Source organism: Meriones unguiculatus, chromosome 8 (assembly GCF_030254825.1).
Source record: "Meriones unguiculatus strain TT.TT164.6M chromosome 8, Bangor_MerUng_6.1, whole genome shotgun sequence".
Taxonomy (NCBI): domain Eukaryota; kingdom Metazoa; phylum Chordata; class Mammalia; order Rodentia; family Muridae; genus Meriones; species Meriones unguiculatus.
In genome coordinates this window covers 45587701-45606717 of record NC_083356.1, presented here as the reverse complement: position 1 = coordinate 45606717, position 19017 = coordinate 45587701, and the positions used below count along the sequence as shown (strand labels likewise).

Sequence of the window (19017 nt, the reverse complement as noted above, 5' to 3'; positions counted from 1 at the left end):
CTTATCACTGCTGTTTACCTTGGATGGGATAGTATTTGCCATCATTCTGTCTGGTAAAGTTACTATTTTTCCTTTTCCATATTTTATTCTTTGGAAGCAAGTCACTAAAACTAGGCTACACTAACAGTTGACAGTGCCAGCAGTTGAGAACTCTTGAAAAAAAGTTCTGTGCGAGTGTACATTCGATCTGAAGGAATTTCACTGACTGACAATACAAACTGAAGATAGAAGAGATGAGCAGAAGGCAATGGGAGACAAATAGCTGCCTAGGTTTCCCCCCCAAGGATTATGGTACATTTGGATTAGAAATGCCCTTTTAAGTAGTCTGTGAAATTTTAATGGCAGTAACTAGCCTTTCTGCTCTTTTTAAGAACCATCCAAGTAAGAATAAGAAACAAAACTGTAAATGTCAATTTCCCAGAAACAAAGAAAAATGTGAAATTCCAATCCACAACATACAAGGAAGGGCTTTCAAGTACAGAGAAGGTAAATGGCACACACACAACTGAGTGGATGCCCAGCCTGGCTGCTCTCATTCAACAAGGAAAAGAAGTTACACAAAAGGAGAAAATAAAAAATTACACGCATAAAAAGCCATAAATTACCATTATTTGTAGAATAATGCCTTTGAATGTTACAAATGAGCAATCAGTACAGTAGCCAGGCACAAATTAGCATAAAGAATAATCACACAATGAAAAAGATGATTTGTAGAATATAAATGAGTTTCATTAAAATCTCTTCTGTTTTGTAGTCTAAATGTTCTTAAACTCATTCTGCAGCCAAGACCGTCCTTGAGCTCTCATCTTCCGCCCTACATCCTAAGCGCTGGGTTACAGGCACAGTCAGGCAGATCTACGGGACTGCTGGGCTGGTCAAGGCTGGTGCAGTAGCTCTCAAGCCGTTTGTCATGACCTCTTTGGGTCACCAAAGACCACAGGAAAACACAGATATTTACATAATGGTTCAGAGCAGCAGAAAAAATTAGTTATCAAGTAGCAATGAAATAATTTTATGGTTGGGGTCACCCCAACATGAAGAACTAAAGGGTTGCAGAATTGGAAGGTTGAGAACCACTGCTACAGTGAGACTGCCTAAAAAAAAACAATTATTTGACACCTAAGAGGTAAAATTACAGGGATAGAAAAGTAATCAGTAGTGGTTTATTAAAAGGAAAAGTTATAGGGATAGAAAGATATTAGTCAGTGCTAATTTGGGGTGAAGGGCATTTTGAGTGTGGTAGAGCTGTGATAAAGGAATGTCATCTACGTATCTGTTAAAGCTAAGTATAAACTATAATGAACTAATGTTACGTATGTAAGTCACAAGCTAAAAAGAAAAATAACCTACGCACTAACTCTGAAAAGTAGTAAAAGATCAGCTTCGAGCATGTCGAAACAGACAGACAGATCCATAAAGTCGAAAAACAGACCAGAATCTATAAAGAAATTTAGCATGCAACATTGGAAATCCAAAGGGATGTAGTCTGGAATACAGAGTGCTTGGTGAGTATCATCCTGGAAGCAAAGAAAAACTGGATCTCTCTCCACCTTTCATCAAAATAAGTTCAAAGTGAACCCTGTCTAGATAAAAGTCAAAAAATATTTAAACATTATTTTACACAAAAAGACAAGTCTTCTAGAATGACGGAATTATAAACCTTCTTACAATAACATAAAAGTTTTGAAGCCATCAAATAAATATAAAAATAAACAACTTCTGCAAGTGTGTATCATCTGCTATCATGAGTTTAAAAACGCTACTGTGTGTATATACGTATGAAAATGTATGATGCGCTCCAAAGAACAAAATGCTGTTAAAAATGCCTCCGGGAAAGGAGACTGAGACACACTAAAGTTGCGATTGACCAAATATGATTAACAATGTTCATTTCCAGAAATATTTTTTTGTTGTTGTCTACTTTGAAACAGCAGCAGAATTTGGAATCTACCATAAAAATGTTCTTTTAGACAAATGGGATATGCATTGAACGTATGACAGGAGTCTACCACAGAAAGCATCTGAAAGACTCTACCTAGCAGTGCTCCAAAATAGATACTAAGACTCACAACCAAACCTTCGGCAGAGTGCAGGGAATCATATGAAAGAAGGGGAGTTTGATGTGGAAAGGATAGGAGCTCCACAAGGACCAAACATATCTGGGCACAGGGTCTTTTCTGAGATGGACACTCAACCAAAGTCCATGAGAGGATAAAACCTAGAACCTCTGCTCAGATGTTACCAGTGATAGCTCAGTAATCAATTGGTCTCCCATAGTAAGGGGAACAAGGACTATTACTAACAGGAACTCAATGACTGGCTCTTTGACCTCCCCACCTCCCAAGGGAGGAGCAGTACTGTTAGGCCACAGAGGAGGACTTTGCAGCCAGTCTTGAAAATACCTGACAAAAGGGAGTCATATGAAAGGGGAGGAGGTCCTCCCCTACTAGTGGACTTGGAAAGGGGCAGGGAGATGAGGGAGGGAGGGTGGGAATGGGGAGGGAATGAGGGATACAGCTGGGATACAGAATTACAAAATGTAACTAATGAGAAAAATAAAATTATGGAAAAGAAAAAAAATGTTCTTTCCAAGAAGTGTGTGACCCTCCTGAGTATCTGGCTTAGAATTACACAGATAAAGCCAAGTCCTAGTACTGTACCTGGTGTACAGGAGGGCTTTTAGAAAGCAGCGGGCTAATCTGATTCCCTTCAGCCCATGACAAATAATTCCTTTGCAATTCCAAAGTTCCAAGTTCCATATGCCATGCTACTGCACACCAAAATGTAAAAAATTTCCATTTTTCAAAACTAATTGGAGTTGGTCAACATTCAAATTAGTTTGTATCAGTAAGTGTCATGTAGGCCGTTTAACAGCTGATCACAGGCCTTACTGTGGTGATATACGCCTTTAATTCCAATGTTTAGCAGGCACAGATGATCTCTGAGTTCAAGCCTAGCCTGGTCTACAAAGTGAGTTCCAAGGGAGACAGAACCGCACTGAGATACCAACACAAACAAACGCCACCTGACCACACTTCGGCGTACTCACAGTCCAGGTCAAGTTCGCTGCTTTCTAATCCCTGCACACAACCTCGCCGTGAAGATACTGTTTCTTCTGCAGAGACCTCACCCTCACCTCCGTCGACAGAAATTACCCTGCTGCAGGGACAGTTCGCATCCCACTCACATCAAAGCTCTCTGCAAATATGAACTGGCATTATACACACATGCTCAGGAAGGTAAAAAAAAAAAAAAAATGATAAAGCGATACAAAGTCAGAACGTTCAACTCAAAAAGTTATTTATTAAACAAGTTAAATACAAATAAAGTATATTTAAAAGTCCAGCATTATTGGATCCTTTTTGAAACATATCTGAGATTAAGAATTTAGTCAAACGTTTAGTGACAAGGGAAATGATAAAAACTGAATAGATATGAAACCATTTTTTAACATAGAACCTGATAAATACAGAAAACAAAAACAAAACAAACAAACCACACAATCATACAAATTGTTAACATATGATTCCAAAGCCCTGCACACGTATCTTAAGCTGCTGCTGGTATGCTCCAGTGTTGGCCACATTCTCTATGTCCAAGCTAGTAAACAACAAATAAACATAGCTTTTCAAAGCATCGTGTCTGTTATATAGAGTGACCTTATTACCTTGCTTTTTTGATACCAATTCTTCCATATCTTAGGCTGTTCTGAATGATCTTCTTGCCTGTAATCTCCCAAGTGCTAGGACAACAGGCATGCTCCACTGTGCTTGGCTTATATAGAAAGTGATTTTAGAAAGAGTATGTGTTATGTGTGTAAACTGTCCACATTCAGCAAAACATACTTTACATATGAACACATTCACTTGGACTTAATGGAAGACAAAACAAAATGTAATTTAAACATCTTGATTTGAGAATAATGGTGGGTCTGACTGTTCTGCTACATTGCAACATCACAATCACCAAATGTACTATCAAAAGATAGTTACTTTAAATTTTTTAAAAATAATTTCTTTCAAAACTTTTTGTACTTTAGGGTAAAAGGAAATATAAGATTCTCTGCTCATAAATGACAGTGCTTAGTTTCTATGGCTAACACAAAAGCAGTTGAGAGGGATGAGTCCTACAGAAAAGCCTCTCTCTCCAGCATTTCTAAGTGGTGTTATTCAGCATTTCATGGAAATGCTGGGTACTCCAGATCTGGCAGTTGCTTCTGTTGAATGTCCTTCTGGCCTATGACATCCATCAAAGGCTTTCAAGCATACCTGACTTGGGCAGTCCACAATAAACCAGCATGTGAATGGGCCTGCAGTGGACATGAAGGCTTTTATTTAAAAAAAAAAAAAAAAAAAAAAAGTCACTCTGTGTTTTCAGAAGAACAGAGGGATGGAACAGTTCATCTAGAACCAAAACACACATTCCTATTTAGATCCCAGTTATTGAAATAACAGAAATCGAATGCAGAAATGGAGCATACTCTGGTTTCTCCATGTTCCTCGCTTGCGTCTTTCTCCATAGAGGACCAGGCTTCAGGCCCTCCTCCTGTGTGGGACTCTCAATCAGAGAGTGAAGGGGAGCGCACAGACCTGCCACTGGCAGGGCTGGAAAAGGCAAAGGGCTCTTTGTCCTTGTCCTTGCTGTCATGTTTGTGCTTGTGCTTGTGTTTGTGCTTGTGCTTTTTCTTCTTTTTCTTGTGCTCGTGGTGATGGTGGTGATGGTGCTCGCTGTGTCTGGAGGACATAGACTCCTTAGCAAACACGGAGAGTGGAGCCGCTACCATGGGATGCACACTCATCTCCAAAGGCTGCTCTTTACCTTCAAAATTAAAACACAAATGAGTTTCTGTTGATAGCAAGGAAGTAGAGCTACCCTCAGAGCAAGCTGATGACAGACTCATGGACTATACAAATACGACAGCTAACTAGCTCAATAGAACTGCCAGCATCTTGGCCAGAAGGCAACTATTTTAGGTCCATCTGGCCTATAAGAAATTATAACATATGCCAGTACATTGGCAAACCATTCACTGAACATTAATATTTTGTAAGTATTATGATCAAACAATGACTACCTGTATACTATATTCTAAATGTACATTGGCCAATGAAAATATAACTCCTTAAAATACTGCTCTGCCCTAAACTATTATGGAAGAGGGTAGAACTTTATTGAGGCACTTGGAAAATTGTCAATATACAAACATACTACCGTAGTTGCTGATAATGGTATCTTAGTGAAAATTAAATGTTCCTTTATTTCCTTCAATGATTTCTGGGAATGTATAGGTAAAAGGAAACTCTTCTGGAAGATTCAGTACATACAATAAAGGACTAGAAAAGTGGAAAGCCTATGAAAGGAAATGTTTTCCTAAAGACAACAGTCATGTCAGTAAAGGATAGGAACTGAAACTCGGGAGACTGTGTTATAGATCACACAGTTAGCCTTTAGTATGTACTGGATCTAATCTAAAAATTGACTCAGTCACCTCAAATACTCCCTTCAGTTATAGTAACTTGTTGACCAAGAAAACTGTGTCACAAAATGTATATGATCTTAACTTCAATCTTAAATGAATTAAGTATGCTCCTCATGCTAGAAGTACAGAAAACCACTCATATCTCACAAAGCAGAGACAGGTAACAGGGAAAAGGAATACTGTTAAAGCCATATAAACACCCGAGCTCCCAGCTCATCGCCTGCTGTCCTCCACCACTCTGTTTGGCAACTGCCTAAGCTAACTCTGCATTTCTAGAGCTCCAGGTCCTGCACTGCAGTTTCGTCATCACTCTAAACAGTGGCCAAGCTGCTCCGGTTTCAGAAAAGTCTGTGATTCTAGAAGTTGTGCTTCCAGCAGAGGCAAAGGCCAAATACATGCTTGTGGGTTTACTCTTTTCCAGGGACTACCTACAACCACTTCAAAGCTGAATTCATCTTTACCTGCAGGCCTCATAGCTCACAATAGGATACTTGAATAAACAATAAATCTTGAATTTTGCTTGACTTCTATGACAACACAGGAAGTTAGCTTTAAGAATCTGGGTGACCAAATCTACAGGCTCCTGTGACAAAGCACTGAGTCCAGTTTGATTCCAAACAGGTATAGAATGATCCTGATGCATTTGATACAACAACAAGGAACTTGTCCAACAGACTCAGGAGTCAACCTTTAAAGATGTCTAAAGATCAGCAATTTCAAAGCTAATTCTGAATAATAAATGCTATGAACTGAAACTGATCACCATTAAAGAATGCTGGTCAATGTACTCATTGTTTTGAAAATTATTAAATGCTCAGAGAGAATTAGGTATATATCTAGACTTTCCTATATGGCTCATAATAATGAGCGATAATAAAGAGGAATTTAGCTTTATAAAAACAATACATCTTATAAATAAAAATGGAAAGATTAATAAGAACACTACTTTGTAATCCTCAATGAATTAATGCATCTGGACCTTGAGCATCGACAATAGTTAACCTCATGAAAGAGTCTAGCAGATATGGGGTTCTTCTAAATGGAGACATACACCACTGACAAGCCTGAATCCAACGATGTGTCTAGACAGGACTGCAGTTTCACAGAAATTAAAAGGAACTCTATTATGTTAACTTTATCACATATAAACAGTAAAATATACATCTGAAAACTATAGATAAAAATATGATTTCCTTCTGTGAGTTTGAGGCCAGTCTGGTCTAGAAAGTAAGTCCATGACAGCCAAGTCTACACACACACACACACACACACACACACACACACACACAAATGCTTAAAAAAAAAAAAAGTTTTGAAAAACCAAAACAGGAAAAAAAAATCTAACAAATCCATCGCAGAGGTAGAGGAAGAAAAAGATATAGACTAGAATGTAAATGTAAAAAGGTAATGACAAGATGATTGCAGTGTGGACTCTGTGGGCACTGACGGAAACAACTGCATTCTAAAAACTAAAAAAAAAAAAAAAAAAAAAAGGACATGGTGCAGCATGGATGGACAGCAGTCACTTTTGATCTAACAAAGACCCTTCAGTGACTTGAAACACCTTTCCTATCTTAGATAGCAGATATAGTAGAGGAAGGAGATACACTAATTCAAAATAGTGTCATTTGTTTATTTGTGTTATACAAAAGATATTCTGAATTGTTCTGCCCAATGTAACATCTTCCCTAAGACCAAACTTAAACAAATAAACAAACAAGCTGTAGTCAGCTTAACAGATGTTAAACAAACAAAAAAAGTACTTAACAGAAGCCTAACTTGCAAGCCCTAAAGTCCATCTGATAAGAATTCTTAAGAAACTGAATAATCTGCTAATTTTATTGACTTCATTTACATTAGGTAGGTGTATGTTCATATTTAAGACAAAGCCTGTAGTTTGTTTTAAAAGACATGCATTCTGTTGTTTCTTTAGACTAAATTTAAAAATAAGATGTTAAAATATATCATTGGAATTTAAAGATTAAAAAAGGAAAGTCAGTCTGTTTTTCATCTTGAGTTCCAAAAGAAAGATCTCTAGGGAAAACATCCAAGCTTCTTAAAACAAACTGTTTTAATTTCAAAGTAAGATTTCAAGTACTAGAATTGTGTTTTCTGAATTATGCAAGGAGGCATTACATAATCCAGCAGCCTGAGTTGAGGCAGCTGCAGGACTGTCCTCTTGCCCTCAGAAACCACTAGGGAACTCCATCCGTTCCACTGTCACTCCCTCCCCTCTGTCTTCACCCCTGCCATCACTAAATAAACTTGGAAGACAGTCCTGTTGCCTCCAACCTTGTGGTGGAGAAGGGGCTCAGTTTTGGGAGGGAGAGGCTCTACAATGCTCAAACCTGTCACTCCTGGAACCACACAGCCCTTCCTGTCTATTCCTGTCTATTACCTCAGGAAAGGGGAAAAGGAAGGTAATGAAGGGAACCACTCTCACACCTCTCCTTTCCCTAGCTCCGATGGGAGGCAAAAAAGAAGATCTCCCCTTTGGGACCAACTTATTTGGTATTTCTTGGTTTAGACCAACACTGAATTTCTGATATCCCAAAAGATGATATGTGACTGATGCTCCTACAAAAATACTGTTACACCAGCTAAGAGTGACATTTGTACTCCTTGGAGTCAGCAGAATGACTCAATAGTTGAAGATGCTTCCCACCAAGCCTGACAACCTGAGTGTGATCCCAGAACCCACTTGGTGGAAGGAGAGCATTGACTCCTGCAAACTGTCCTTTATGTGTGCACTGTGACATAAGCACATGTACACAAACACAAATAATAAATGTACAAATGAGAAAGGAAGTAGACTGAGAGTTCCGTTGCTTATTTGTAGTCTGTTAAAAAAGCTTTTCTTCTGTTTGGAAAAACTACCTTTTCCAGTGTCTAAATGTGATAGGAAAAAAGCTATATTGGAAATCAAAACGCACACACATACACACACATATACCTTTAGAATACTACCCTTTGTAAAACAAAGGTCTTCTAAATTCTAAAAGTTGGTGAATTTTCACCATGTGCTCAATAGTCTTAAGGAACTAACGGCACCAACATAGTGGAAGTTATAAAGGAACTCTATATAAACATTAAAAATTACAACCTAAGGCCCAGAAGGATGGTTTAGTGTTCAAGGTCCTTGCACCATGCCTAACAACCAGTGTTTTAACCCTGGAACCCACATGACGGAAAGAGAGAGCCAACTCTCCCAAGCTTCTCCAAACCTCCACACACAAGCTACAGCACACACATGCCCACACAAATACAATTTTTGTTTGTTTGTTTGTTTGTTTGTTTTTCAAGACACAGTTTCTCTGTGTAGCCTTGGCTGTCCTGGATCTGCCTTGTAGACCAGGCTTGCTTTGTATTCATAATGATCCGCCTGTCTCTGCCTCCCTGAGTGTTGGGCATACAGGCATGAACCGTGGCTCCCGGCTTTGCAACACAATTTTTAAAAAATATACTAAGGCTTAATATATTATTCAATTTAACTATTATTCTTGCTCCCTAACATGGTTAACACCTAATCTCTACTTTCCAGGCTTCCCTATTTTCCACCTCTAGTTCTGTATTTAGCTTCCCCTGGTCTTCCCAAAAGATGAGACTGGATAATACCAGGAAGAAACTACAAAAATAAAACTGAAAGCTTGTTTTTCAAAGTAATACTATAACAATGATACAAAACCACACACTGTAAGTACAGGAAGATATTAAAAATTTGCTTTCTATACAGTTGATTTCTACATCACTAAGAAAATTCAAACAAATGTATGCAAATTCATTTTGGAACAGCAGTTGGCATGACTCTCAGAAATGCAGAATTGACTTTAATATCAGTAAGGAGAAGGTCAAAGAATCACTTTCAAACTAATGTTAAGAAGTTTGAAAAAGCATAAGCTGTAACTTCAAACTAGTAAAAACTCTCCATATGTAGTAAAAATTTAATATGTACAACAAATTAGCAAAATTATAACAAACCCAAGTTAAGAGAATACAGGGGTTAGGGATATAGTTTAGAAAACATCTAGCATGTAGGAGATTTTGGTTCAATCTCTAGCTACACACAGCTTACAACAAGAATACAGGCAAACAGGAACGAACACACACACACACACACACACACACACACACACACACGTGAGGAGAAAAGGACAAGAGAGGTGAGAAAAGTGAGGAAAAAGGAAGTGGGCACCAAAGAAACAGTCCCCCAACTAGATTCCTTCTGAAATGTACTGTGTCATTTTTTTTGTGCATCTATTGTACACACATCTATTGTACACACCGCACAAAAAGCTTTCGGCAGACAACGGCCTATGGTCTTAGCACTAAAGTATTTTGAGCTGATGCTTTTGGCTGAAGTCTACTATTAATCACAGTTGGTCCCAAGTTCCTTCCTCAAAACAATAAACATTCCACTTCTGTTTTTATCATACAAAAGCATACATTACCCAAGCAAAATCCACCCACTGAAACATAAGCAGAAATCCATAGATATGTAAGGTTTACCAATGACTTTTGGAAAACCCAGTCTTCAGAAGAGAAAATTGTGTGGCTTTCTTTCCTACTCCTTTTCCTTCAACATTTGAAAACCTAATCTTTGTTTCCTGGTAGTTCATAGCATCTGGCAGTTGCTATTCATTACAATCTTTGCTTAATTAGCAACAGAGGAGCACAGTAAGTAGAAGACTATGCAAAATGGGTGACTAAGTAATAAGGACAAGCCAGCTGAACTTCCTTTCCCAAGCCAGCCTACACTTCTGTGTGTTTGTACAGCTCAGAGGAAAACTTCAATTCTCTCTCTCCACCATGTGGGTTCTGGGGATCAAAGTCAGGTTGTCAAGATTGGCAGAGCCCACCTTTACCACAAATAGAGTGCTTTACCTTCATGTACACCCGCATACCAGATCTCATTATAGATGGCTGTGAGCCACCATGTGGTTGCTGGGAATTGAACTCAGGACCTCTTGAGTTCAAGAGCAAACAGTGCTCTTAACCACTGAGTCATCTCTCCAGCCCCCGGTATGGAATACTTTAAATATAAGTTGTCTCTGTCTAGCACAAAATTTTCATGAATGAAACAGCAATCCTGAGCATTAGGTGAGATATAAGTGGATTATATGAAGGTACAGTGACACAGATTGTAAGGTTTGTATAGAAGTTATCATTTGACCGCAAGGCAAGACCAAATATTTAAGTTATTACAATGGGTATGCAACAGCATAATGAAAGATGATTTTTTTTTCTCATCATTGTTTGTTGTTATTTCTGTAACACAAACTCAAACTTTTGAAACAGATAAACACTAATCTGAAAGTCTTTAAATTTACATAATATAAAACCAATATATTATAAGAAAACTAAGTTCTCTATCTTCCCAGTATTTTTTAATTAATAAATCAACTCTGAATTTAGATTTGCTTGAGACAGATAAATGAATATCTAGTTGTACCTTGTCCCTTTCGAGACAGCTCCATACTCCACTGGGGTTTTGTGGTTGGTGTGATGTCACAGCCTAATGACTGCTGGGGCATTAAGGAAGACCTGGAGCTGGATGGTCGATATTTAGAAAGCCCTATAAGATCAAAAAGGGAAAATGGATTTCTTTGTTTCCTAAAGCAGAAAAAAAGCTTGACAGGTTTCACATGTTAGCTTTAAAATCAGAAATAGTTCAATGCTAGTAAAACTCTAATCATAAAAAGAACACAATGTTAAAACTACTAAAGATCACAAATAATTTAATCTTTTGTCCTAATGTCTCAATCTGAGAAAATTCACACGAGAGGCAATAACTTGAAAGACCTACCAAACACATAAACCAGACCCTATACTCTGCCACAGGAGTGACTTCTTAAATTTTATTATAAATATGGTATTTGCATACAGTTTGTAAAATTTTCTAAAAGCATTTCAATTATCAAACTTACTAAATACACCAAAATTACTTAGGGATTACAAATGCATTTAAAACAAGAAGTAGCTCTAATGCTAAAACACAAAACAGAATTATAATAGAGTCTAGAGGTCTGATTCTAGTCCCAAACTTATGTACAAAGGAGGTAACAGTAATATAACAGTTTTTCGCTTCTTCTCCAAGGACATTAGTGGTGTGTCAGCAGGCTTTAGCTGATCTTATGTGTGCTACTGTGTCCATTACAGTTTGCTGTTACTGGCTCAGCAGTTTGTTTTCTGTTCTGAGTGGCAGTACATGAACTCTCATGACTAGGCTGATCAATAATAAAATCAGAAGTGTCCAGACCAACAGAGGCATAAACTGCAACACAGAAACCCAATATGGAAAGCAAGGCAACACGACTCCTCCCAAAGAGACTACCTCCTCACCTATTGAACTCAAGACACTGAAATACCTAAAATTTTAACAAGCAAAAATGATGACTGGCCTTGAATATGGTATGAACAAGCAGATGGAGAAGCTCAGCAACACAGAGAAGAAAATTGTTAAAGCAGAATGGAATTGAGTAATATAGATTTAGGAAGTCAGCAGTGTAGAAGAAAATTTCAGGAAGGAAACTAAGATTTAAGAAAAAATGCAGGAAATGAAAAAAATGAATTAAATAAAAACTACAGTGACATTTTTAACTAAAAGATTCAACTAAGCAGAAGAATGAGGATGAGGATGGAAGGCTAGGTTGATGAAGGAAAAGGTTCTGTTGCCAAGCCTAAAACCTGACTACAGTTCCTGTGACCCACATGGTAGAAGGGAGAGAACTGCCTTCTACAAATTATCCTGTAACTTCCATATGTGTAGTGAGGCATGCACACACACACACCAATCACACACTACAAAGAAAATAAATACTGAATTCAAATACTAATAAATAAGGAGGTTCCGGGAAAAAAAACAAAAAGCAAAACAGCATGATTGCAATATCTAAGAACTGTGGCATATGATAAGAGATAAAAACCTTAAACTGGAGAGATAGCTCAGTGGTGAAGAGCACTGGTTGCTCTTCCAGAGGCCCTGGGTTCAATTCCCAGTGCCCACATGGTTGCTCACAACTGTCTGTAACCTCAGTTACAGGGGATCTGACACCCTAACACAGACATACATATAGGCAAAAACATCAATGTACATAAAATAAAAATTAATAAAAGACTAAAATTTTTTTTAAAAAAGATAAAACCTAAGAAGAATATCCACAGACTAGAAGGAAGAATTGAGACTAAACACTAAAGATCAAATCTCAATGAAATTATACTAAAGAATCCCTCAAATATAGAGAAATAAGGCATCCAAATACAAGAAGCTGAACTAGACATGAGTGGAGAATACCCTCTCCATGATATGTAACAGTGAAAATTTAAAACATAGAGAGCAAATAAAGAACACTGAAAATTGTAAAGGGACTGTAAAATGACATAGGTCAGTTGACAGTGTTTGTTTAGCATGTATGAAACCCTGGGTTCAATTCCCAGCCTACTCTAAGACCAGTCATGGTTGTCACTTGAGTTTTTGATCTTAGCCATTCTGATTGGTGTAAGATGGAATCTCAGAGTTGTTTTGATTTGCATTTCTGGGATGACTAAGAATGTTGAACATTTCTTTAAGTGATTCTCTGCCATATTCCTCTGTTGAGAATTCTCTGCTTAGCTTTTTACCTCATTTTTTAATTGGAATATTTGGTTTGTTGGTGTCTAATTTCTTGAGTTCTTTATATATTCTGGATATTAGTCCTCTATTCGATACAGGGTTGGTGAAGGATTTTTTGTTCTGCTGACAGTGTCCATTGCTTTACAGAAGCTTTTCAGTTTCACCAGGTCCCATTTATTAATTGTAGATCTTAGAGCCTGAGCTGTTGATGTTCTGTTCAGAAAGTTGTCTCTTGTGCCAATGAGTTCAAGACTCTTCCCCACTTTTTCTTCCAACAGATTTAGTGTGTCTAGTTTTATATTAAGATCTTTGATCCACTTGGACTTTAATTTTATGCAGGGTGAAGATATGGGTCTATTTGCAAGTGACAACACATGCTGGAGAGGATGTAGAGAGGGAACCATCCTCCATTGCTGGTGAGAGTGTAAACTTGTACAACCACTTTGGAATTCAATCTGGCACTTTCTCAGAATATTGGGAATAGCACTACCTCAAGATTCAGTTATACCACTCCTGGGCATATACCCAAAAGATGCCCCACCATTCAATAAGGACATTTGCTCAACTATGTTCATAGCAGCTTTATTTGTAATACCCAGAATCTGGAAACAACCTAACTATTCCTCAACGGAGGAATGGATACAGAAATTGTGGTACATCTACACAATGGAATACTACTCAGCTATTAAAAAACAAGGAAATCATGAAATTTGCAGGCAAATGGATGGAACTAGAAAAGATCATCTTGAATGAGGTAACCCAGAAACAGAAAGATAGGCATGGTATACACTCACTAATAAGTGGATATTAGCCGTATAATATAGGACAGCCTTATACAGACCTAAAAAAGCTAAACCATAAGGAGGACCCTAGGGAAATGCTTACCTCTCACTCAGAATGTCAAATAGATAGACACCAGAAGTGGTAGAAGAGAGGAAACAGGATGGGAGTCTACTATAGAAGGTCCTCTGAAAGGATTCACCCAACAGGGGGTCAAAGCAGATGCTGAGACTCCGGGCCAAACTTTGGGCAGAGCACAGGGAGTCTTACAGAGGAAAAGAGGAGTGGGATTAGAGGGAAATCAAGGGGACAGGAGCCCTACAAGGAGACCAACAAAACTAAAAGATCTGAACCCAGGGGTTCCGGCAGAGACTGATGCACCAACCGAGGACCATGCACGGAGAAGACCTAGACACCCTGCTCAGATGTGGCTCATTGGCAGCTCAGTCTTCATGTGGATCTCTGACTGAGGGGATCAGGGACTCCCTTCTATTATGAACTTGGTTGACTATTCTTTGATCACTTGCCCCTGATGATACAGCCTTGTCAGGCCACAGAGGAAGAGGATCCAGACAGTCTTGATGAGACTTAACAAGCTATGGGCAGATGGCAATAGCAGAGAACTTCCCCTTTCAGTGGAGTAGGGGAAGGGGATAGGGAAAGAAGGAGAGAGGATGGGACTGGGGGAGTGGAGGAAGGGGGGTTCAATCAGAACATATAATGAATAAATTGTAAAGAAAAAATTTTTTAAAAAAAGGGTAATGAACATCTATAATCACAGGACTTAGGAGGGAAAGGCAGAAAAATAAGATGTTCACTATTGACTACACAGCAAGTTCAAGAGCAGCCTGTGATACAGAAGACCTAGCATTAAACAGTACAGACATCTGCACACTCCCCATCATGAATAGGGGTATCTGTAATGTCACATTTCTCCTCGTGGTAATTACTTTAATGGTTGTTGAAGAGTGGTATTGTTACCTAATGGCCCAGCCACAGGAGTACTAGGTGGAGAACATAACAGGTTTAGAGGAAAGGGATGCCAAAGGCAACAGGGTGAACATAATCGCCACACATTGTACACATGTATAAAAATGTAAAAACATTTAAAAAGCAAGGAAGACTAGATGACTGGACTAGAAAACTGGGAGCCAACAATTGTCTACAAGAAACACATCTCATGAACGCACATTCAGCACTCTATCAAGCAATCAGGCTGAAAACAGGCTGATACAGCTCTTGTGACATCTGATAATGTAGGGTTCCAAACAAAATCCATTAAGAGATACAGAGGGCCCATAAAACTGATTAATGAAGGGTACATAAAGTCCATTAAAAAAAGTACAGGCTAGGATCAAATGCATAATAGAAAAAAAAAGTTTAAAAATAAATCTAAGCTGAGAAAATGGGTCAATTTTTTGCTTCATAGACATAGGGACCTCAGTTTGGACCACCAAAACCCACCGGGGGAAAAAAAAAAAAGCAGGTCCACTGGCACATGCTGTTATTCTAGCAGTGGCTAGAGAAGAGGCAGAAACAGGCAGATCGCTGAAAGTTCAGTGTCTCAACAAAAGGTAGACAGTGACTGAAGAATGTCCAGAGTTGTGATCTCCGTACACACGTGTATCCACACATGAACATATACATACATACTTGTACACATGCAAAACAGAATGAAATAGACATAAATTTATCATTTGTAGTTATTACAAAGATGGCACAATCAACAAAAAAAATACAGGAGTTAAGAACTACATGAAAATCTATAATATCAAATTATATGGAACAGGAAGACCAAAAAAAGTAACATTATGGAACACACTGCCTTTAATTTAAAAAAAATAAATAAATGTAACTATAGTCGTATCATTAAGAGTAAATATTACATAAATCCAAATATTTTAGGAGAAGAGTGAGACAGGGCCTCACTATGTAGCTCTGGCTGGCCTGGAAGTCACCATGTAGAGAACCGATACAATACAACAAACTGAAAGAAGTACTTGTTAATTCTGTGCGCACATGCATCACAAGCACGAACATATGCCATAATTCATAGACAGAAGCTGAAGAACTTCATGAGGTCAGTTCTCTCTTTCCACCTTTGCAGGGAAGGTTCCATACACAGAACTAGAGTGCTAAGCTTGTACAACCAATGCCTGTACACACTGTGCCATCTTGCCAAACCTCTAAAAAGTATTTTCTACAATTTATTATTTTATCAATGTAAATTAAACTGATGCAATCTAAGAATTTTATATTGATTTCTCATTTTACTTGCTCATTTAAAAATCAAGGACCAGACCTTAGAACACATATATAGTAACAATCTCCACCTCCCCCAATACCGTGGTACATTATCCTTACCTGGAGTGGATGGCCTTTCAAGCATGTTCAGATGATGGGAAATGAAGGCCTGACTATCATGAACAGTATCCATATCAACCTCTTCCTCATCTTGAGAACTTGAAAACTAGAGCACACACAAAAAAGAATAGAGAGCCATGGCATCACTTTATGTTCAGAGAGTGCCCTTCAGGACAAGTGGAAGAGAGACCAAAGAACAGATCCACTATAATCTTAAAAGAAAACAGTGACTTCTCTTCAAAGGTACTAAATAAAAAAAATTATTTCTATGAGCTGCATGTGGTGGCACATGCCCTTAATTCCAGGATTTGGGAGGCAGAGGAAGGCAGATTCTGTGAGTTCAAGGTGAGCTTGGTCTATAAAGACAAGACAGCCAAAGCTACACAGAGAAACCCTGTCTTGAGGGGAAAAAAAAATCAATCAATCAATCAATCAATCAATTAATCAATAAAACAAAATATTATCATGAAGCCCATTAGTGACTATGGTGGAATGTGCACACATAGTTCCCAGCCCAGATGTGAAGAAATAGGCAATAAGTTAAATAACTAAAAGGAATGTTTTAGGAGACTTCACTTCTTTAACAAGTCGGTCTTTCAAATGTGTTCCTGCTACGGAAAACTATCTAGACGGTGTCCAGAAAGGTCCTACACAGCTAACAGAGTAACTGCCTCTTCTTCCTCGGATGCTGAGCTTGCCTTCAATGCTTGCCTCATTCTTCTCCAGAATCCACTCTAGAGGGGACCCCAGTGGTTCCAGCCTTCCTCTTCACCCCTGCTCACAACATGGTATGCTTATTACATCGTGATCCTCTTCCTGTGGCAATACTTAGAACCAAAATTAGATTTCTGGAAAGCACCTCGTATACAGCTAAAAACTGAACTACTGATACAACCATACAGATTAGAACATGCCAGTGACTGAAAGTTATCAGGAATCAATGTAAGAACTTTTTGCCCTTTCCCATCTTCTGTGGGGGCAGAAGTGTCTGTCAACTTTTAGAGATTTTTTTTCCTCTAAAGAACTTTATTTTTTCTGAAGATTTATTTTTTAATGTTTTTAATTAATGTCATTTGACCAGCCCTAAAAAGCTGTACTTTCTGATGTTACTACTACCTGAAGTGTGCACACAGGTACATCAGAGAGAGCAAGAGAATGAGCTAGAGAGAGACAGAGACAAGAAAGAGAGAGACATGGGGTGTTCTTTATAACAGGACTTCTTCCTTCCACGTAAGAGTTTGTCTTAATTCTCTCCAACCAAACCTTAGGACACACTTGACATTTACAAACATGATTATATTTCAGATAACTTTAGGTAAATCATAAAGTATCAAAACACTAGTGGCAATGGCTACAGTCTGGTCTGAATACTGCTGAAAATGGAAGGCTTGAGAATGGCAGACACTGTGTCATCAGTATGAAAATTATTTCTGGAAAATTCCTTTTATAGTGAAATGATTCACACGTTCTTTTTACAGAGTCTGGCAATTTACAGTGGAAAAATAGGAAGAAAAGGTTTTCTAAAGGCAAAAACCACAAATAAAAAAAAAAATGTATTGTACCATTTCCTCCCAAATCATCAGATTACTCATTATTTATTTTCATTCAAAACCACTTGCCAGGTACTCATCCTGTGCAGCAAGCAACTCAAAGACAGGGTCCCACCAGCTGCCATTGATCCACACAGACAAGACAGGCTGCTGTCTAACAGGCTCTATGAACTGACTCTGTATGCAGTCTTATTTAGTACTATGCAGAGGAGAAATCCTATGGGCCAAAAGAATCTTACATCATCACACAAGTAGACTGGAGCACACTTGTTACATTTACTCATGTGATGGCAGCGGCATTTTATGAATTTTAAAATGCTAAGCAAACATGAGCTATGGGGTTAAAATGGCAGTGACCTGGGCTAGAAAACTGACTGATTCACGGACGACACTGTCCTCTTCAGGGGTGCTGCATAGTGAGGCTCTGTCTTCTATACTAATACGATACTCACAGGGTTCTGAAATCCAGCCAACTGTGCATGACAGCCTGGGTTATTCGTAGATTCCTGGTTGCCTGCTCCGGCTTCTGGAATTATAGTAGGATTCAAGACAGCTTTTTTCTCTTTTAGGTTAAGAACAAGCCCAAGCTCTGGCAAAGGTAAACAGGAAGGTCTACTGAGGCCAAACAGAGTGAAGTACAAGTCCACAGCACCACACCGCAGCCTCCAGTCATGTGCAGTACCTAAGAGGCAGACAAAGAGAGAACTTCACTACCACATCGTTAGCCTTACAAAAACAACTTCAGAAATTAAAAATCTATTAATTAATTGTGTGTGTTGAGTAGGTATGTACGTAGGTATGTTTGTAGATATGTATGTACATACCTACGTACATACCTACATCCATACATACCTACGTACATAACATACATAACACCTGTACATATATATGTACAGATGTATATACATATATGCATATATGTATGTATGTATATATATATATATATATGCATGTACAGATGCTGTGTTGTAAGCAAGAGGGCACTCTGCAAAAATCAGTTCTCTCTTTCCATCATGTAGATTCTAAAGGTCAAACCTAAACCATCAGGCTTGGTAGCAAGTGCCTATATCAGCCACACCAACTTGCCAGCTCAAGTAAAACAAGATTTAAATAGGATGGTTGTTCTGACTCTAAACATTTCTTTCCATTCTTCCTCTTCAGCAATTATTCCACATGCATTTCTTCTCTGCCCATTTCTTAGTATATTAGTATTCAATTACTAAAACATACATCTT

At 38.3% G+C, this 19017-nt stretch overlaps 1 protein-coding gene across 2 annotated transcripts in view; it reads right to left on the bottom strand.

The window, feature by feature from the left end:
• Positions 1-3283: 3283 nt before the first annotated feature.
• Taf2 (TATA-box binding protein associated factor 2) overlaps positions 3284-19017 on the bottom strand; it is a 61913-nt gene continuing 46179 nt past the window's right edge. The window contains exons 23-26 of one of the 2 annotated variants that reach the window (XM_021650065.2): positions 18235-18464; positions 16233-16338; positions 10929-11051; positions 3284-4818 (exon numbers count right to left, since the gene is read on the bottom strand). In XM_021650065.2, the coding sequence (XP_021505740.1) occupies positions 4559-4818; positions 10929-11051; positions 16233-16338; positions 18235-18464 (719 nt within the window). In that variant the 3' untranslated portion in view covers positions 3284-4558. The remainder of the gene's footprint in view (positions 4819-10928; positions 11052-16232; positions 16339-18234; positions 18465-19017) is intronic. The other variant, XM_060389411.1, reaches the window with a different exon arrangement.